The sequence below is a fragment of the Amblyomma americanum genome, chromosome 3 (assembly GCF_052857255.1).
Source record: "Amblyomma americanum isolate KBUSLIRL-KWMA chromosome 3, ASM5285725v1, whole genome shotgun sequence".
In the NCBI taxonomy this organism is placed as follows: Eukaryota; Metazoa; Arthropoda; class Arachnida; order Ixodida; family Ixodidae; genus Amblyomma; species Amblyomma americanum.
The window spans coordinates 35,149,160-35,171,611 of NC_135499.1; the positions used below are offsets into that span (position 1 = coordinate 35,149,160).

The 22,452-nt window shown below is 47.8% G+C and overlaps 1 protein-coding gene across 1 annotated transcript in view; it reads right to left on the reverse strand.

Annotated features, from left to right (window-relative positions):
* LOC144122909 (uncharacterized) overlaps nt 1–22,452 on the reverse strand; it is a 107,135-nt gene that overhangs the window by 33,822 nt on the left and 50,861 nt on the right. Inside the window, exon 2 of the mRNA XM_077655875.1 lies at nt 10,815–11,035. Coding sequence (XP_077512001.1) covers nt 10,815–11,035 — 221 coding nt within the window. The remainder of the gene's footprint in view (nt 1–10,814; nt 11,036–22,452) is intronic.

The window sequence follows — 22,452 nt, forward strand, 5'->3', positions numbered from 1 at the left end:
CAGAAACCGAGTAATTCTGAATATATGGAAATTAACACATTACGCTTGCGCGTCAACGGTAGTTCACGCGGAGCTTAAGTGTCCGCTGAAATTTTTATTGTTTCTATTGCTGCGAAAATTGATATCGCGGATACGTACGATGGCCTCAAAGCAAATGCATTTTGTCTGTGCTGGCAGAACGTGTGCTCGTGCAGCTGTATCGAAGCACACGATGGAATGCTAAAATTTAAAGGTGCGTACAGTTTCATTGCATTCACTAATCGATGGCTGTGTCCAATCTTGCTGACATGGGCCGAAAATAGAAAAGTCGTTCCCTAGATTAGCCGTATACATATAATTAGCACAGATCGCTTTTGAGATACTTCCAAAGCTGAACAAAATTGCGCAAAGTAAACGCACGGCATGGCCGCGTGTGCTCCGACATAAACGCACGTTTTGAACCAGAGCCGTTGCGCGATATTGCCGGCACTCTGCAGCCAGGCTGGACGCCAGAGAGAGAAGGCGCATATGCCAGGCGCACCCGTTCTCACTTTAGTGCGCTAGCACTAATAGTGGGCATTGCCTGCATTTAGCCGCTGTGTGCTTGTCTGCCTGAAGCCTGTGTGTCTGAAGCCTGTTTTATGGCAGGATGCTCACCTGCCTGCCGTATCGGGTGGCAGCTCAGTTAATCGCGAGAGGCTGCCCGGGAAGAGCAACCTGGGACGCAACCCAGAGCAAACATCCCAAGTCCCGCCAATGGCAGCACCTGCCTTAAAAGGGCAGTTGCACGCCGCTTGACCGCTTCACCACTGTGCTAGGAGGGGTATGAGGACTCCCAGGGATTTACGAATGTAAAGAAAAGAATTTTCAATAGGGGGACCCATTACCACTATCTGATAAACTGCCCTCCGTGAACATTGCAATGAACACTGCAATCGAAGTGAAAATTGAATTGCTGTCGCACTTGATTCTCATTTCGCACAACTACGCAAATCGACAGACATTTTTCTTACTTCATTAATTCCACTTCCGTAGATGGTCCGTTATTCGCAGCCGACGTAAGCTGATGTAGGATGAGAATTGCTGTGAGGAAGTTTTCATGATGCAGTCTATTTTATGAACAATGCATTTCAGTTTACAATACAAACAATATTGCCACACTGCTCACATTCTGCGAGCGCCGCCATGCAGCCGAGCGGCATGACTGGGCTCGTGTGGGAGCCGACGTTCCCGCTCGGACGCGCGCTGCTGTTGTTCTTGGCCATGCGATTAAAAACCCCTTTCGTGTCGCCCTACATTTGTCGGCGACCGTTCGGTGGAGCCGCTGGGTATCGTCCCATGAACGCTCACCCCGAGGACAATTCTGACGCTCATCAGGGCGCTTGGAAACAACACCCGTCCACAAAGCGAGCCGCCGCCTGCGAGGCCTGCAACCTGAGTGTCAACCAGTGACGACGTCGGTGCATACCATGACGTCCACTACTGGAAGTCAGAGAGGTCAGCCTTCCGGCACGGTCCCTCCGGTTGTACTTCGTACACCTCGTTCGCTGCCATCCTTCCACGTTCGATCGGTTCGAGGATGTGGAGGACTGGTTGGCCAGCTTTGACCGTGTGGCCACTTTTAGCCAGTTGGACGATGATAGTAAACTACGAAACGTGTATTTCGCGTTCCAAGACTCGGCGAAGACATGGTTCGAGAACCATTAGGCATCCTTTACCAACTGGGAAGCGTTCCGTCGTGAATTGCTCGCTACCTTCAGCACAAACGCACGCAAGGAAAACGCCGAAATCGCCCTTCGCTCCAGGTGACAGCACTCAAAAGAAAGCATCGCATGTTTATCGAAAATATGGCATGTCTCTTCAACCGGGCTGACCCTGCAATGCCCGAGGCTACGAAGGTGCCCCACCTCATGCGTGGTGAGAAGGAGCAGCTCGTCGCTGGCCTCATACGTGACCCTCCAAGAACCTTCGCTGACTTCGCCAAAGAAGCCACGACCATGGAACGTCCCTTGCAGGAACGCAGTGCGCAGTACGGTCGTCAAAGAAGTGTGGCGGCCACCAACTATTGTGCGTCACTGCCAGTCGCCGGAGACGAGGCGCTCCGGGAACTTGTGCGGAGTGTGGTTCGCGAAGAACTGCGCAACATCCGCTTAGATGCGCCACCTGCCAGTGTTGCAGCTGTAGCCGATGCCGTCCGTGACGGAATTCGGCGAGTGGTCAAGCCACCACCAACACCACAGCCGGAGCCGTACATCGGGAGCTACAGCGAAGCCCTGCGGACACCGCAGGCGGAGCCGCACATCATGAGCTACAGTCAAGCCCTGCGGAGAGCTGCGCCAGTGCCACATGCATTCCGTCCTGCTGCCGAACCAACGCAGGGGTACCTTCCCCCGCCGAGCTGCGTGACCCGCGCCCTGTTCTAACAGCGGACGTGTGGCGCACACCCAACCACCGGCCATTATGCTACCAATGCGGGGAGCCCGTTCATGTCCTCCGCAATTGCCCATACCGGCGGATGGGATTAAGAGGATTTCCACCGAGTGCCCCTCGACTGCGCTATGGTGAGAGACCTCGACACATTGAACAGTACCTGGCCCACCATGTGCTGCCACCAACGCCTCCACGACGTCAGTCTAGGTCGCCGTCTCCAAGACGGGTTCCTTCACCCAGTCACGCATCATCCTCTGGCCAATTCAGAGGCACGTCCCCACACCAGGAAAACTGAAGACGGCGTCCTGCGGGGGTAGGACCGCCGCTGCCGCAGAAAGTGAACAGCCTCCGTCCGACGACTTTATGCGACGACCCGAACGCCGACGACCCCACCCGCCGACCTCAAAGACGATCTCACCGCCGACATCAAAGACGATCCCAACACCGGCCCCACCATCGACCGCGTCGACGACCACACCGACGATCTCACCGACGACCTCAGCGACGACCCCATCGACGACGGCACCAAAGATCCCACCGACGAGCTGTCAAAGAATTGTTTCCGCCGACGAAATTTTTGTTGCCGCCGATGGCTATGACGTGTCAGCACTCGTGGATACCAGAGCCGACTTTACTGACATGAGCAGCCACCTAGCCACGACCCTCAGAACGGTTCTAATACCTTGGCATGGGCCGCATATACGCACAGTTGGTTGCCATGTGGTAACGCCGGTTGGCGTCTGCACCTGCTGTATAAAGACCCGGGGTGGAACTTTCATTGCTCCTCCGCAGTGCTACGAGATTGCTCCAAAGAACTGATTCTCTGCACGGACTTTCTTAAAGAGTATGGAGCGGTCATCAACCTGCATGAGCAATTGATATTGTTTTCGACACAGCGAGCCGTTGATACCGCCCCCGAGCCGCACAGGGCAGCACTACGCATCTCTGACGACCACACAACGATACCACCAAGAGCAATTAAGATTGTCACAGTGCAGTGTGATACCAGCTTCGGTCCTCGGGGCATTGCCGAAGCGAACATCTCGCTGCTACTGTCTCGGCAAGTTTGCGTTGCTCGCGCCCTTGTCGACCTTGTTCACATGCGTACCATGCTCTTAGTGACCAACTTTAGTTGCGAAACCCAACATTTGACGAAAAACACAGTGAATGCCCAATCGGAAGAACTTGGCGAGCATGCCGGCCAATGTGCCTTATCCACAACGGACCACGGATCAGCGGAACAGGGCACGGCAGCAGCCATTAAGACCGACGTGAACCCTTTCCTTCTGACCAATGAGAAATTCCGCGTGGAAAGCCTTATTGACTCTTTCCGCTACTGTTTTGCGTAAACCTCCAAGGTTCGTCAGACGCCAATAACTAAGCACCGCATATCGTCGATAGTGACCAGAGACCGATATATCAGCCTCCTTATCGTGTTTCGTCGAAGGAATGTGATGCCATCCGCCACCAAGTTGCCGAAATACTCCGCGACGACGACATAGAACCATGGACGAGCCCCTGGGCTCGTCGATGGTTCACCTGTTCTCGTCGCCAAGAAAGCGGCAGCCTACGGTTCTGCGTAGATTATAGACGTCTCAGCAACGTTACAAAAAGAATGCATATCCAATGCCGCGCATTGATGACTCACTAGACCGCCTCCGCCATGCTACGTACTTTTCGTCACTCGACCTGCGTAGCGGTTATTGACAAATCGAGGTCGACGAACGTAAACGAGAAAAGCCGCCTTCGTTACTCCTGACGGATTGTACGAATTTCAGGTTCTTCCTTTCGGCTTGTGCTCAGCCCCTGCAACGTTCAAAAGTATGATGGACACCGTACTAACTGACCTGAAGTGGCAGTCCTGCCTTGTGTATCTCGACGACGACGTGATTTTCTCCGACACGTTCGAGGAGCACCTGAAATGTTTGCGTGCTTTTTTCGAGACAATTCGTTCTGCGGGTCTGTCTCGCAAGCCTGAAAAGTGCCACTTCGCATTTAGGCAGCTCACGTTTCTTGGTCATATTGTGAGCGCTCAGGGCGTTAGCCCCCACCTGCAGAAAAGACAGCCGCCGTTGCTGCATTTCCCCAGCCAACAGATAAACGGAGCTTGAAGAGTTTTCTGGGGATTTCCGCCTATTGTCAGAGGTTCGTTGAAAACTTCTCCAAGCTCGCAGATCCGCTGACTCGCCCGACAAAAGACTCCGAACCCTTCTTAGGGGGCCAAGATCAGGAAAAAGCTTTAACAGAACTTAAGACTCGCCTCCAATCTACGCCTATCCTGGGCACTTCGACGAGGAAGCGGACACGGAACTGCACACAGATGCCAGCAATGCTGGCCTCGGTGCGGTAATTGTGCAGTGGCAAGACGGTGTGGAACACGTGATCGCATTCGCAAGTTGCACTTCGTCCCGTTCCGCAGTGAATTATTCCACCACGGAAAAGGAGTGTCTAGCAGTTGTGTAGGCAATCACGAAATTTCGTACGTTCTTGTACGGCCGTCCGTTTCGAGTCGTCAGCGATTATCATTCCTTGCGTTGGCTTGCAAACCTGAAAGATCCACCGGGGCGACTTGCACGATAGAGCCTTCGTTTGCAAGAGTTGGACGTCAACATCGTGTATAAGTGGGGTCAGCAACACAGCGATGCTGACTGCCTCTCCAGAGCTCCTCTTCCGTGCCCACCAGATGAGTCCGGCGACGATTCTGCTTTCCTCGACGCTGTCACTACATCCGACCTTGCCCACCACCAGAGGGCCGACTGCGAACTGCTGCCTCTAATCGAGTACCTCGAAGGAATCGCTCCGTCTCCGCCCAGGCTCTTCTCGCGAGGAAATTCGTCGTTTTTCATAATAGATGGAGTCCTCTACAAGAAAAAACTACGGCCCGACCGAAACTGCGGATCTCCTCGTTGTCCCAACCGCGCTTCGTCAGGAAGTTCTCGCTGCATGCCACGACGACCTTTCTTCTGGCCACCTGGGATTTTCCAGAACGTTGGGACGCCTCCGCCACAGGTACTACTGGCCTCGGCTTGTTGCGGTCGTCCAACGCTACGTTAGAACCTGTCGTGAGTGTCAACGACGAAAGATACCGCCGACAAAATCGGCCGGCCTTCTGAAGCCAATTGATCCACCGCAAATCCCATTTCAGCAAGTCGGCATGGACTTACTGGGCCCATTCCCACTGTCATCCCTGGGTAGCCGGTATATTGTTGTTGCCACGGGCTACCTCAGCCACTACTGTGAGACCAAGGCTCTTTCCCGTGACACCGTGGCTGAAATTGCACAGTTCTTTGTTCAGCACATTGTGCTTCGCCACGGCGCCCCCGCGGTTATATTAACTGACCGGAGAACCGCGTTTACTTCTGCTCTTACACATGAGGTCCTGCGTCTCAGTGGTACCAGTCATAGAAAAACGACTGCTTATCATCCTCAAACAAATGGTCTGACTGAGAGGTTGAACAAGACTATTGCCGATATGATGTCTATGTATGTCGATGCTGACCATCGTAACTGGGACGAAATACTGCCTTACGTCACGTTTCCGTACAACACCGCCCTCCAAGAAACGACGCGCTTCACTCCCTTCCGTTTGGTGTATGGCCGGGATGCCCTAACCAAGCTGTACGCCATGCTGCTCCCAGATTGTGCCCCTTCGCCTGTCACCGGCGCTGACCAATTAATTCGTGATGCAGAAGCCGCTCTCCACTTTGCTAGACAACGGATTTGACACCAGCAGAAAACTGACGCCCGGCGTTACAACCTCCGCCACAGGGAGGTTATTTACCAACCAGCGAGCACGTCTGGGTATGGAGCCCAATCCCTTTGCGCGGGCGCTCTGAAAAGCTTCTGCGCTGCTACTTCGGCCCCTGCGAGGTGCTACGTCAACTCAGCGAGGTGAACTATGAAGTGTTCGCGCAATGAGTTCTCTGCTCTTCTCGACCGCACAGGTCTGAATTCGTTCACCTGCCGCGCTTGAAACCGTATTACGCCCGTTAGCTCCTGCCGGGGTTCACATATTCAGTGCCGACGCCACACGCGCCTTCGCACTTTCGGTGCCTTCATGCCGTTTTTCCCCCTTGACGAAGGCATCGAGGCGATGCCTCTTGAAAGGAGGGGAGGAATCCCACAGTGCTCACATCATGTAATCACCGCCATGCGGCCGAGCGGCATGACTGGGCTCGTGTGGGAGCGAAGAAGACGACGTTTCCGCTCGGACGCGCGCTGCTGTTGTTCTTGGTCATCCGATTAAAAACCCGTTTTATGTCGCCCTACGTTTGTCGGCGACAATATGCTCAGAAACGTAAACACGTAGTCGTTTTGTTTAGCTTGTGTTTTTGTTTACAGTGACGTATCCGGAACTGCCACGGCAGGATCTTCAGGTCAACGGGTCCCTGCATTTTATTTCATCCAGTTTTCCCGTTGTGTGGACGGGCGGAAACCGGATTTATAAATTTTTCGGACAAGGGAGGCGAAAATAATAAATGCATTCCTTACTTAAAAGGTGGCTCTTACCAATATTGCCTTCAGGATAGTAATATTAGCGAGCTATCAATATTTAATTGGCGGAGATTTACTCTTACAAATCGCCTAACCTCAGGCGCCCATGAGATCTGTTCAGCTGCATTCTGAAAGCCTCTTTTTCATGGGTCGTAACATGAACACCCTCATAATAATATTCAGGTCCGGGCCTACAATCAGGTCCAAATTTCAATATTCTTCCATAATTTGGGACCCACACACTAAGAAATGTATCTGCGAACGTGAGCTCATTCAGGAGAAGGCAGTCCTATTCATTACTCATAAATGCAGGTCTGACTGCCCAACACAGCTCATGAAAGACAACATGCCGTTGCTACATGTGCGCTGAAAACTTAATTTCGTTCCTTCACAAATTTCTACATGTAAACTTGGCATTACTCCATCATCAAGTCCTCAGGGACTCCACCGCAGGAAAGACCTGAACATTCTCTACGGCCTCTTTATGCTAGAACAAACGCAATCGAGCACAGTTTCTTTCCTCAACCTACTATATCCAATTTGAACTCGCATCCTGAATCTGTTTGAGTGCAGTAGTGTTAAAAGACTGATTGGAGAAAAAAAACGGCGGCGTACGGCCTCGTCTGTTTCAAAATTCTATGAATGATCGATGGGCTTTGCGACGTCATGAAATCATGTGACATGCCAAGCGTTGATCTGTCGCCGCGGTATGTGATGTCGTGAAACGTCGTGACATCTACGAGCTGGCAGGTGCTCCGGCGGGTAGCATTTGACAAGTGCGCTGGCCACGTGACATGGCCGAGCATGGTGGATGACTCTCTAGCAGGTGCGCTTGGTTGCGTGCAGACACATCTAGAAAGCTCTGCGTATCAGGTTTGCAACGGAGCCAGATCAACGTAGTGTGTCCACCATAGGAGAAAATTGCCGCAAACGGAAAGAGTGAGCACAGAAGTGTGTCGCTCAAGACAGAGTATCGGCGGCTGCACAAGCTCAGAAGCAGGCCGAACGGACTTCAGGCTGTACTGATATCGCATCCTCAACGTGTAATGTTATTTGGTATGCCCTAAATTTTTCGTTCGCATCACGCGGAATAGGCGCGACACAAGTTTTTCTTTCATTAGAACGAAAATTACTTTTCGATACAGGGAGTTTCAGCATATGAGGATTTTTTTTTTGTCAAATGCCAGGTCATGTATTCTTTTCACACGGTGTTGTGATTTGTGCATCGCGCCCCATCTGCGTGCGCTAATCTGGCCTGTAGAATTGCCAACTTCAAATGAGAAATCTCGACATACATTTCTCGGAACAACATGCATATGGCTGGTGGTATTTGCTGAGAAAAGCGGGAGTCGCAAACTCTCTCGTCATAAAGCAGCTTCTTCTGGATACAGAAGCTACTCTTATATTATGAAAGCGCGCACTCCGGAAAAATAAATTCAAGGGTGATCAAGGCGATTGATGCGGAAGGAATGCATTCGCATGCATGCGGGTTCAGATTTCGTGAGTGATTTGTATTGACCAACTGAATTCGTTCCCACGAATGATATTTTCAATTATCAACGCGAAAGCATTTCGAGGCTATGTCAGTAAAACGTGTCTGCAGCAGTTATGACGTTCTCACAAGAAGTAGCGTCAAACAAATGGCTGTAGTCTATAGAGGATGATGTGAGGATGATGCTGCAAAAAATTATGTCAATATGGTGGCTAATTAATTAGAGCCAATAATGTGAAAAAAAAACGCGAAATAGGCGCAGAGGTCGATATAGTGTGAGAGCGCGAAAACAGCAGTGGATGGTAAATAGTAGAAAATTGTGCAAAAGAGCAAAACAAAATTTTGAAATTAATTGAAAAGTGTTTGACAAATGAAAAGTAATCACTTAAAAATTTTGATTGTTGTAAAGTGATTAGCGAAATAATTATAAGCAAAAGTCAATGAACGGTTGAATAGGCTGGACGGGTATATAGTGAGTGGGCGGGAACAAACCACGGTGTCAAATTTGAGAACATAAAAGGGATGATTGAGGTGAAAGGAGGGTATAATCAGAATAATTCGATAATTAATTGATAATTATTCAGTTACATATTTATTGGTCAATGAAAAAATGAACATATTGTAATTAGGCAGTCGATCGATGAACAATTGTGTAATCAATGATCGAGCAATTAATAGATAATTGTGAGTATACTCACAATAAAACTGGTTAATTAGGGTGAGTAATTATGGAAATGAGTGAAAATGAAGAATCAAGTGAACGAGAAAACAACCATGGCGCCAAATTTGAAAGGCGACCAGTGTCGAGGAGGCGTCAAAGCTTTCGCACTCCTTCAATGCGGGTAGCCGCAGTAATCTCTAATTTTTTGTTGCCGTGCTGCGATGGTTCAAATCTCCCGCTGTTCCACGTGACCTGCTACAGGCTCGTCAAGTGGTGCTTTGAATCACTCGCCTTGCCATGTGACTGGATGCATGCTGCGTTTGGAAGCGGATGAATGTTGAAGACAGTTACCAAAGCACAGCACGAGAGGCACGGATGCAACTTGACGAAGACAACGGTATCCATGCAAGTACACAGCGATAGGCTGGCGGTGTGATGTTCAGCCCGAAAGACTGCGCCAGAGGCCGAGTGGTCTATTGTTCGCGCCACCACGGGTTCGCGTCGTACTTAGGGTAATTTTTTACTGCATTAGGTGAAGCTGGTCGCTGACAGCCAGCAACCGCCGAGCTCTCGTCCGCCTAAGCGTCCTAATGCTACATAATAAAAGGATTCCAGCACCAAGGCGTACAACACTCAAGAGAGAAGACAGAAGACAACACCTTTCATTACAACAACTTTAAAAGGCAATCCTTTTATCCTGTTTGACAACTAAATATAGCACAGCAGCAAATTCATCTAAGTCTTCATGCTAAAGCATCAAAAGGCCACGAAGCGCGAGAACAGTAGCAGAGCTAATGGGGCTTCGGCACAGTCAAGCGTCAGATGGTGTGGAGATGTCGGTGTCTTTGTAATACACGATGCTTTGGCGTCACGTGATATTCATATTTTACCAGTGCCACACGCACAAATTTAATGTCATTAGGCGCTTAAAATTAAAGTGAATTGGTTTTTAGGAAAAAAGGAAATGGGGCCGTATCTGTCTCACATCGGCGGACACCTGAACCGCGCCGTAAGGCAAGGGAGAAAGGAGGGAGTGAAAGAAGAAACGAAGAAGTAGCTGCCGTAGTGGAAGGCTCCGGAATAGTTTCGACCCCCTGGAGATCGTTTATGTGCACTGACATCGCACAGCACATGGGCGCCTTAGCGTTTCGCCTCCATCGACACGCAGCCGCCGCGATCGGGTTCTGACCTGGGAACTCCGGATCCGTAGCCGAGCGCCCTAACCACTGAGCCACCGCTGCTTACCGTCCAACATTTTAATGACATTCGCGCGGTGCCACACGCGCATATATAATGGCATTGCCTTGCTGACGTTCGCGACCTACTGAGTTCGCCATTCGTCCGAGAAATGTGTACTCTCGTCTCTATTGCACACTCGGAAAAGCATACAAAAATTTTAGTAGCAACCTCTTATCCAGCAGGTTTATTCATACCATTCAGTATGAGGAGGCATGTCTTCTGCATTCCGGATGCAAAGGGAGTCATTTTTACGAGCATTTAGGAGCGATATTCTTGGCTTGTGTGCTGCCCAGCGAGTTCATAGCGAAGGTTTTGAATTGCCAAGCAAGAAAAGTTATTTTCTTTAAAATAATTTTCACAATACGTCTTGATCGTGACATTCGTATAGTAACATTAAATGTGGACGTTTAACGCCACTCCGAAAGTAAGGAGATTAACAAACCTGAGGCGTTAAGTATTCACTGGCATTTCTTGTGCGCGTGTGGCGCGTGTATGTTATACCATCTAGCGTCGCCTCACCTCGATGTAGTCGAGGCAGATGCCGTCGACGGCGGTGGAGCGGCGCAGCTTCATGCTCTGCACGGAGATGACCACGCCGTCCGAGTTGTTTGCGCGCACCGGGAAGGTGCACTTGTCGCTGACGGCGCGCCGCGGCTGCTCGGCAACGATATAGACGGCCGAGCCGGGACCCGTCGCATCCAGCGTCACGCCCGCGCCGCCGCACAGTTCGAACAGGGACACTGCGCACATGATTCTGTCTGAGGGGGCGCAATGCGCTAACGAGGCCGTCTCGAGCGGCACGCTTCTTTCGCGCCTGCAGGAACGACACAGGCCGTTGAAAATTGCTCTAGACCTGCCCGGTTTCTTTCCAGTCTGCTGTCTCGTAGCTAAAATAGACCGTTTTATGCAAGTGTGCACCAACAAGCCGAACATTAACTTTTGCTATGAAAGTCAGCTAAACTTATGCTAATATTTTTTTAAGAGCTAAAAGCTATTTTAGGGAGCTCATCCAAGCCGGAGTTCACAGTCCTGTGACGCGCAGCTGGCCCTGGTTTCCGCGTGGAGAGCCCGTCTCAGTAACCGGTAGAGGCTGTCGCCGTGAATTAGCAGCATTCGTGGCATCGGCGAAGGCAGCGTGTCTTCGTTTCGGGCGCACACCCCTCCCTCGGAGCACTTTCCCTTCCCTAAGTGACTGGAACCTTCGTCCTCTGGCCAGCACATTCTGTCAGAAGAGCGCAATCTAGAGGAAAAGGCGGCCTCGGAGAAAGCACCGTGGATGCCGCTGGCTGCTTTGCGAGTCGACGACGGTGCCGGCTGATTGGGAAGAGGAACCCAGGAGGATTGTGGCTGACCCCTCGGCCATGCCATGGCAGTCGATGGAGCCGCCGCATGCTGCACGTGTGCTGACGGGCAGAGTCCAACAGCAGGTCCGGAAGTGCGGTATCCGAAGCCAGGAGAAAAAACACATGACAGCCACACGGCTGCCAAACTACACCGCATGCGGCCATTCGGTCTTTTTTGCTATTAGGAAGTATCAGAGTGCGGGAGGCCGGGCTCTGTTCAGGCGCAGTTGTGGTTGCACTGAATGTTTCCGTAGAAACCGCTCGGTTGTTTGGCGGCTGTGGGTCTCCAGCAGCTTTTCGTGAACAGACTTCGTCAGGGTGTTTCTCTCTCGGTTGTTTGAAAACAATAGTGATACTGAATTATTGCAGTCGCAACCAACAGCAACTTGCAGCCTTCGAAGCTGGGAGGCCAAACCAAAGCTCAGTGCTAACTAATGTCTTTGGACGTCCTCCTATACTGCCAAGGGCAGAATATTAATGTACCTCCGATGAACGCAAGCAACATTTCTTCCATCGACAAATAGTTAGCCACCGCGTTTCGCATTATGTCAGTGATAATTCGACGCAGCCTGTCTTTTTTATTTCATGAATGAAGACGGCACCTTGACTAATGTTTTCGGCATCGGCATGGGTATCAGTTTAGACATCTTCTTTTAAAATATTTATTTTATTTATTAACGCAATACTGCAGACCTTTTTCTTAGGCCCAAGCAGGGAGGGCACAAAGACATATCGCGCAGTACAAGAGCTATCAGTCAGGGGCAAAATGCATGAGCGGCAAATAAAATTGAACAATATGCCTTGAGAGTATCTAAAATACATCATGAAGTGCCTTCAAAAAGTCACCAGTGGATATCACACTCTCAGGCACACCATTCCATTCGGTATCTGTCCTCGGATAAAAAGAAAACATAACAGCGTTAGCGTTCCCGAAGTATGGCTGACTTATGGACTGATATGAACGTGGTGATGAGTTGGACGCCTTTCTGAAAACAGTACAAAGGGGGTGAGAGAAATTCCTAGTTAGCCACGAATTATTTGAAGCAAAGAAAGATGTAGGATCATTCGTCTTACATGAAGAGGTGTGATATTATTGGCCGTAATTAATAAAGATGGGGAATGAGTGCTTTTGCATTTAGTATATGTAAACCGTACGGTGCCTCTCTGTACTTCCTAGCGTCTTTCGTGCGTCTCCGTTGTTGGTGGCGTTCGCATCTGGCGGTAAAGTTACTTGAAGACCCCAATCCGGAAAAAAAGAAAACGGAAAAATTGGTTTTTGAGGAAAATAAATTCTTTTTCCTTTTCCCCAAAAACCAATTATTATTATTATTAAAATAAATGAATGGAAACCAGTGAAAGAAGAAAAGAAGAAATAGGTGCCACAGTGGAGGGCTGCGGAATAATTTCGACCACCTGGAAATATTTGACGTGCACTGACATAGCACAGCACACGGGCGCCTTTTGCGTTTCGCCTCCATCGAAACACGTCCACCGCTGTCGGGTTGGTTCGAACCCGAGTACTCCGGATTAGCAGACAATCACTCATCACTGAACCACCCCGACGGGTCAGTATGGGGCGTTCCTCTTGTCAATCTGCAACGTTTGCTCTTGTCAGGCGCATCAGGAGCTCGGCAGTGCACCAAACGCTTTTGACAAACCGCCGCTAATTAGCATAGACAGACAGAAATCTGTGGGCGTCTTTCTTGCTGGCAAGCTACGAAAAATATGCGGCAGTGGCTCTTGCGTCGGCGAAGAACGGCGGACCACATCGAAGAGAGGGCTTCGGAATTGACACCGGTCATTTGTGCCTTACACTCTTAGAGTATCTGCCTAAGTGTGGCTACGTCTGTCTTGCAAACCTTGCAGGTGTTGGTGTTAAATATTTCGGAGTATATTCTATTGTATTGCAGCGGGTTCGGGTATGTGTTTGTTTGAATTGCGTCTAGGCGACTGCCTGAGCTCAGCATAGTTTGTTGGTAGGCTGAGGGAAATTCCGGTGGGCCAGATAGCAGGCTTTGGTTAAGTCATTGATGCTCGTCAGCCTGTTTCTGCCCCCGTCTTCACGATGGCTCTCTCTGGCACGCATTGCGAGAACTCGTGTGACTCTGGGCCGTTCAGCAGGCCCTCATGGCGGCGACGAAACAAGTTCTCAACGTCCCCACGTGTGAGACTTAGGCACAGTCGCGTTAAATCCTGCCGGGATCTCAATAAAGTTATTACTGCACTGACTCGCTCTGGCTGTTTTGTGCAGGTCAAGGCATGGATCGTTGCTTCCGATGTTACCGGGAAACTGCTCGTTTGCAAAGGGGTTCTTTTGTCCCAGGGCCAGTACTGGAGACTTATTTGCCGCTGTTACTGTACGAAGTCACGTAAGGTTATTCTCAAAGTTCTGAGCGAGCATTTCGACGCCGTCCAGGCAAAGTGGACACATCTTCTACTGCAGTCCTGACAATGCTGCTCATATAATACCGCAGTGAAGCAAGCTGCTCATAAAAATTGGAGGGGACGCTTAAGGCCCCACCTGAAGAGTATGAGGTGATAGCGTTAATGCGTTACAGAAGCTTTATTGGGGCTAGCTGGTTCAAAGTTCTGGTATACGTAGCGCCTGATAAACGAAGACGACCCAGAAAACACACGACAGGCGCTCACTTGCAACCTTATTGCAGGAGGGCTTCACCACGGGGATTAGATAGCAACCGCGCAACCACAACCAGAAGATACGCATGCCCATTACATTGAGAAGCACAGTCAAGCACAGTCAAGAAAACCCGGTTACGGGGAAACGTGAAAAAGAGAAAGGGGAAAGGGCCAGAAAAAGGTTTGAAAAAAAAAGGGGGAACTGTTGAATTGCAATGGTTTCAAGGTTTCATGAAAAGGCTGGCCCTGCTCATCTCCATGCGAAGGAATCATACTGCTAAAAGGCAATCAAAAGTGTGAAACCAAGTAAAAGCTAAAAGAAACAACACATAGAATCAAGAGAAAGCATGTTAAAAACTGGAGTGTATAAGGCTCCTTCAACAAATATATGTCGTTTAAAAGAGACTATGGCAAAGAAGAAATTATAGTTTTTTAAATTCGTGATGCATGTGAACAACAATAGGGTTTAAAAGGCAACAAAAACTGAAGCCCATTAGCGCGTTTCCTGTGTATTCTGTGTCGTCTTCGTATGTAGCGCTGTCCATACAAGAAGTTAATGGGTTAACGCCAACAAATGTGGAATTTTTCATTCTTTACATTAATAGACCCTTCGGAATTCCCATACCGCTCGTGACGCAATGGTGCAGCGGTTACGCGATGCAGCACTGCAATCGGTGCTGCCATCGGTGGTGCTTGTGCAACACAGGTTGCTCTTCCCGAACAATCATTAATTGCTACTAGCCACAGTGTGCTGGTTTTGATGATGCCACAAGGTTACGTGACTACATGCCCGTATGCTGCAGTGTTGTGCCTTTTCCTGCTAATCCCACCCCTTATGTAATACCCCGCGAGGGGTCTTTAAGGTAATAAAATGAAATGAAATGAAAAAGTGTCTAAACATTACACATCTTTAAGCAGCGCGAAACACAGGACAAGAGGAAGAACCACGAGACGAAACAAGCGCTATTCTAAAAACTGAACTTTTATTTTCGAAGGGTTAGTTATATAGGCACCAAAAGCAAGAACCGAAAAAGCACACACAAAAACCCAAACCATAAAATCGCGATAATCCGTAAAACTGCGCGTGCACGAAGCGGGATGTTAATCGCCTCATTTTAACAAAGCACACCAGCAACCTTAACCCATTAAGGACCGGTTTTTTTTTCGGTTTTCTTAAAAAAATGTTATTTTTTAACCTAATTCCATACACATAAGACCCATGCAAAAAACTATCGCTATTGTGTTATTAGTTTAGAAAATATAGCCCGTGACCATATGGTCACGTTGGGCCCTTATGCTACAGAAAAGTGCACGGAGTAACAAATGTTTATTTCAAGTGGCGAGAAATGACAAAAAACATACTAAGTGAATATTTGGCCACTTATTTAGTGTGGTACGGTTTAAAGCATGGGATACACATGCCAATGTCACACTTTGAGCATTGTGTGCGCACCGCGCTGTTGCAATTGTCCCCAGCGCATCTTCGCCTCTTGCTATTGGGAACCGGTGCAACAAAGTGGGCCACTTGGTCATACTGCGCACCAGTCAAGACGTCACCAGTCTTCGGGGTTCTTCGTCGACCAGGTCCTTTCGGTTTATTGTCCCATCGCATCAGATAACTTTGTGCGATTTGCCAACGGAACTCAAGCTGAGTGACGTTGGACCCTGTGCTACGAATAAGTGCCCAAGCATTGCTGATTGACACATCGCAAAGCCATGTGAAGATCGGCCACCACCATTTCTTGCCACGGATTCCGATCCTGTAGGCACCTACGTTCGCATCCATCTGGTCTGTACCTCCCATAAAGCTGTTGTATTGAGCGAAAGTATTTGGACGGGGTACTTTGATTCTTTTCTTCTGAGCACGGGAGTACCTGTCTGCAGAAGACACTGGCTCTGCACCGTGTACGGTGCTCGCGATGGTTACTACAGAATTGTCCATCCAGCGGACAACGATTATTCCATCGTCGCTCAACACGTGCTCTTCGTGTCCGCGAGGTTGGCGCTTCACGAAATCCGGTCGAGCGATAGGGCACTCTTTCGGAACACGGTTCTGCCTCACTGTGCCCGTACCTTCGTAGCCCTGTCCCTTGAGATGCCTAAGTAGAGGGATGCTCGTGAATAAATTGTCAAAATAGAAAAAGAATGGAAGATGGTGAGCTTCTGCCGGGAGTTCATCCACCATTTGAAGAAATGGCGCCGCAGCTTTCCCAAAGTCCTTTTCATATTTTGCAGACCTCCCTGGGTTCCCCTGCTTGCCTTGATACACTTCAAAGTTTATAAGGTAGCCATTCTTGGCATTTAGACACCAAACTTTATATCCGAAGCGAATTGGCTTTCCACGTATGAACTGTTTACAGCCATGGCGACCGTATTACTCAATCATACTTTTGTCATAGCTCAAGTGACGCACAGGCTGAAAGTGCTTCAGAAACCTCGCTTTCAACAGTGTCATCAATGGGCGCAACTTTGTTAACTTGTCGCTGAGTGTCAGGCTCGCGTTGTCCGCACAGTGCAGAAACCTCATTATCTGTATAAAGCGGTTTCTTCGCGCATGGCGTTGTAGACCATGGTGTTGCGCATGTCCGTGCCGCTATCCCAGTAGCACTTTTTTCCTGGCAAGCGGGTATAACCGGACAGGACGAGGACTCCGATAAAGCATCTCATTTCTTCTGTGGTGACCTCCGGATCAGGCATATTCAAAAATAGCGCGTATTTTCGTGTTTGCTCAACGAGCAGCTCCACTACGGCTTCATCGAAAAAGAGTTCGAACAATTCCACAGCGGAAAAGTCCCTGTAAGAGGAAACGTTTTGGTCGGGAAATATGGCAGGACTCTTTTGAAGATCCCCCTTCTTCCACTTCGAAGTCAGAGGTAATTTCGCAGAAACGCCTGCATCACCCGCAGGTGACGAGGTGTTCGATGCTCCGTCGCCTTGCCCGCCATGGTCGTCATCGTCGTCGTCGGAATCACATCCACCAATGCGGCATCCGTCCGTGAAAACAGTTTCGGCTCTGGCTCTCAGCTGCCTCCCACTCAGATTGTCGATGAGCCCGCCAGAGTCCTCATCTGCGGAGTCCTCATCCGAATATGTGCTAGCTTCTGGTGGTTCTATGTAAATTGCTGACACGCCGTCATCTTCTTTTTTTTTTATTTATTGATCTTTGTTGCTTTACAATTGTACGCAATTGTATCTTCGCTATTTCTTCCAACGTCAACCTATTTAGACAATAATGCATTAAATGAGTATTGCGGGAACAACCTTGCCACAGTGCGAGTGAAAAGAATGCAGATATGAAAAATAAAAAATTTACGGAGCCCTAAGGCCCAGCGTGACCATATGGTAACGCACCAAAACATGCACTCTTTCGTTCATAAAACAAACATCAATCCCTCTAAAACGCTCAACGGTGGTCGCATATTCAAAGGGCTACACGGAGGTAAGTGCATCCTCCTATTGCCTAGAGGAACAGTGCAAAAAACACACTTACCCACGGGAGCGTTGCATGGCGACGCACCTCTCACAAGAACACTATTTCCCGCCTTTTGGAGCAACTGACACAAAACATGGACAGCTCGTGACACCTGGCGACCAATAAAGTGAACACTAAGCTTTCAAACGGTGTATAGGAGGAGATTTTGGCGCGGGTTTTTGAATATGTATAAATCGAAATGCTTCTTGCATACTAGCGTGACCATATGGGCACGCTGGTCCTTATTGGGTTAACACATGACGTGCACCCAGATATCACCCTGTCGCCACACATTCCTCGAGAGCGTGAATCTTTTTCCACAAGATTGATAGGAGACGAAGGGACACAAGTTTTAGACTCCTGCCTTATCAGAAATGCTTCAACTAACTTCCTGCAGGTCCGATCTGGGTGACTAAACAAGATATCTGTCCTGTCCAAATGGGGAAAACAATCTTTACATTTTCAGCAGTGCACAGCGAGGATCGACGAAACTGCCCCTTTTACTGATCTTCGATGTTCAAACAGGCGCTCGTTAATACAGCGGCCTGTCTGGCCGATGTACGTCTTGGCGCAGGAAAGCGGGATAGAAAAACCACTCCAGTGTCACAGTCGACGAGCAGTTTATGTGTAACTGTGCATCTGATCCCGCCTCGGTCATCCCGACCCTCAAGCTTCTTTTTTACGGCACTGCAGACTCTGCTCAGCTTATTCTTAGCTGCGAAGACTACTTTAACCCCGTATCTTGCCCCTACCTTCTTCAACCGGTGTGACAATCCATGTAAATACGGAATCCCGACTATTCTTGTTAGCGCGTCGTCTTTTCCTTTTCCTTTTGCGAGCCTATCGCCCCTAGACAATATCCTTTCCGATATGTTAGCCAGAGCCACATATAGAAAACCAACGTCCCTAAGCTCCTGAACCTGGTCCTGAAAGCTAGTCTCAACCCTGTGGGAGCACGATTTACCCAATGACGCCTTGAGACACGAAGTCGCTATCCCCGCCTTGACTACTTTTGAGTGCTGTGAATTGTAATTTAGGAGCGGCTCAGCTGTTCTAGGGTTATATTCTATCCCACTTTACTGCGGCAAGACGTACATCAGCCAGACAGGCCGCTGTAATAACGAGCGGCTGTTTGAACATCGAAGATCAGTAAAAGGGGCAGTTTCGTCGAACCTTGCTGTGCACTGCGGAAAATGTTAAGATTGTTTTCCCCATTTGGACAGGACAAATATCTTGTTTAGTCACCCAGATTGTACCTGCAGGAAGTTAGTTGAAGCATTTCTGATAAGGCAGGAGTCTGAAACTTGTGTCGCTTCGCCTTCTATCAATCTTGTGGAAAAAGAGATTCACGCTCTCGGGGAATGTGTGGCGACAGGGTGATAGCTGGGTGCACGTCATGTGTTAAGATTCCTGGTGTGCTTTGTTAAAATGAGGCGATTAACCTCCCGCTGCGTGCACGCGCGGTTTTACAGACTATCGCGATTTCATGTTTGGGGTTTTTGTGTGTGTTTTTTCGGTTCTTGCTTTTGGTGCCTATATAACTAACCCTTCGAAAATAAAAGTTCAGTTGTTAGAATAGCGTTCGTGTCGTCTCGTGTTTCTTCCTCTTGTCCTGTGTTTCACGCTGCTTAAAAATGAATACATTCCAACTCGCCCAGTTTTCTGTTCTCGTTAACATTACAAACGGTGATACACCTCTAACATATCAACATGTGACTCAAGCCGCCCTAGATGCTTTTCGAGTAGAAATCTGCCAGATATGATGGAATACTGTCCTAATAGAAATGGACCCAGAAATCGATATGAGAATTTCTTGCAACAGTTTGTTCCTATATAAAAAAAAGAAACACTTTGTCCAGAGGCACAGTTGGAGTGTTCAAAGTGCTCGTAAGCAATTGATTACCCGAGCGCATCTTAAAAAATTTGACAGAAAAGATTCCTTTTTTAAGAAGTTTATACGGACCAAAAATGAAGCTGACCTTCACGCCTTTAAAAGTTTTTGCAAAGCGTTAAGTAAGGAGCTGAAGAGGGCGATGTAGTATCTGCGAATTTTCTCATCTTGCTCAGGCACAGAAGTACTTTGGAATAAATTAAATTCACTAATGGGACGGAATTCAGGAAAGGAAGCAGTTAAAAGAAATTATCATACAGGATCAAACAATTGCTGGGCAGGCTATGGTTGATACATTTAATGATTATTTTGTTCGTCAAGATTTCAACGTTGTATCGCAGGTTGCTTATAATGCATTAGGAGAGGTAAACACGAGTTCGTTCTTCCTAAAACCCACAAATACAAACGAAGTGCAGTCCACATTTTTAAGCCTCAAGAACATTCATGCTTGTGAAGCAAACGATGCACAGATAAGGCCGAATAAATATGTTATTGATATAATAAGCCTCGTACTTGCCTATAGCTACAATCTCTCTATATCTTTGAGGATATTGCCGTCATAAATGCAAATAACAGGCGTAATACCTGCCTATAAAAAGGGTTCGAGGCATGAAGTCAACAACTATAGTCTGATATCAATACTTCTCGCGTTTTCTAAACGCCTGGAAAAAAATAATTCATAACCAATTGTGCTCATTTTGTAATAAACATTACATTATAAAAACATCGCAGTACGGTTTTCAAAAAACCGATCTACAGAATTGGCACTACTGGATCAAAAAGAGTATATTTTGCGCAATTTCGAAAAAAAACAATTAGTTGTAGGCCTACTTTGTTGACTTCACTCATGCATTTGATTATATCCATCATAACATTCTCTTCGAAAAATTAAGAGCACTATGGCATCCATGGGCATCCACTTACTTTGTTGAAAAGCTATCTTTCTCATGGGTATCAGTTTTTTTCTGTTAACACTGGTATCGAGCAAGAAGCAATTCGTATCCGGCGTCCAACAGCGGAGCATTTTGAGCCCTTTGCTTTTCATTTTGTATATAAATGATCTGGTTAATATAGCGTCAGAAACTAAATTTATTCTTACTCTGATGACACCAGTATATTTACTGCCTCTAAAATGTAAATGAAGCAATTGTAGAGGCAAATGATGTCTTGAGGGCGTTAGATATCTGGTCTAGAAATAACCACCTAAAGGTTAGTGCTACAAAAACAAAAGCAATTATTTTTCAACCTAGAGGTAAACAGGCCGCCAAGATTCATGACCTAATATTTAAATCTTAGCAGACTGAAATTATTTATTTCTATTATGGGCAGAACCACAGAGGGTAATCTAAACAAGTTTCTAATAAAACAAAATAAATTTCTACGCATTATTGCTAACGCACCATGTCTGAAATCTACCTCTCAGCTTTTTAAACAGTTCCATATACTCCGAGTAAGTGAGCTACATAGGTTTAGGTTATCACGAGAATAATACATTAGACAAAATCGCGGAAGCATTACCCTTACCGACATTGCCAGTCTATGCTTAGCCGATTTAGTATACACCACCAGGTCTACCCCATTTCTGATAATATCTTCCTGCCGGACTAACTATACGGTCGACAAATGCAGCATGATCTGTTACCACGTATGTGAATTGACTATATAATTCAAACTATCTACATTTCTAAAGTGTAACTTTCTGATCTCATCGCCATGTTCATCCGCTGAATTGTAGTCTATTATTTTGTGTACCATGTGATATGCGCTCAATTGGTGCAGAGTGAAGTAGTTTATTTTGATAAGTTGAATGTTTGTACCATTTGCTTGGGATGCATTTATTTTGCTGTGTACTGCGCTTTATACTGACTGAGCTAGCTGCGTCCTAGAGCATTGCTTTATTGTGCTGTTCTCGCTGCTGTCACTGCCTGACAAGTGAGGCCAAGGACAACTCAAACTGACAAAGCGCAACGGAACTAGGACGAGTAGAAGAAACACGAAACTCAGAGCGACAACTCAAGCCGTGCTTGAACGGCTTTTCTCTTGGTTCCTTTTTTTGACTGTATAGTGAGAAAAAATAAATAAAGAATAAAGGTGTAAACGTTAGCGCAAAGGAGACGAGGACTCAGAAAGACAAACGCACACGTCGTTGAGTCTTCGCTTTTTTTTTGCGCTACGCTTTTAACCTTGAAATATGAACCAACAAGCCGAGGTGCGTACCCTTCTAAGGTGAGAAGAGAATTCGAACGGCGCTACACAACTGGGCCAGAAAGAGGAGGAGACAAACACGGCGCCGTGTTTGTCTCCTCCTCTTTCTGGTCCTGTTGTGTAGCGCTGTTTGAATTTTCTTGTCACCATGGAACACCAACTCGCCCAATCTGCCGTCCTTCTACCCTTCTCCACATATGTTGCTTCTCTGGGGGTTTTTCGCGGATTTTTCGCTCACAGTTAACGGCGATGGCTTTTCTGCGACATGCGTTAACAGGTGCACACGAGACACAAGAATGACGTTGCCCTCACAACTGAAATTTGCATGTCGCAAGAGCCCATTCATCAGTGTAAAAAACTTTTTCTTGGGGAAAAAAAGAGACTTTTTCTTGCAGCTGTCCTGTCAGAAAATGTCCGTACAGTTCGGTTTTTGTTTTTCAGTTCTTAGGTTAATTTACAATGTTACTTTTTTCGCATTTTCCGAAAATCGCTGTTAAATTTCTGTGAAGTTCTATTTTCTGTTTTGAAGTAAGTCCGGGATTCTCAAATTTTACTTTCTCATTATTTACCGAAAGCTCGTAAATTCTCTGTGAAGTTCACTTTTCTGTT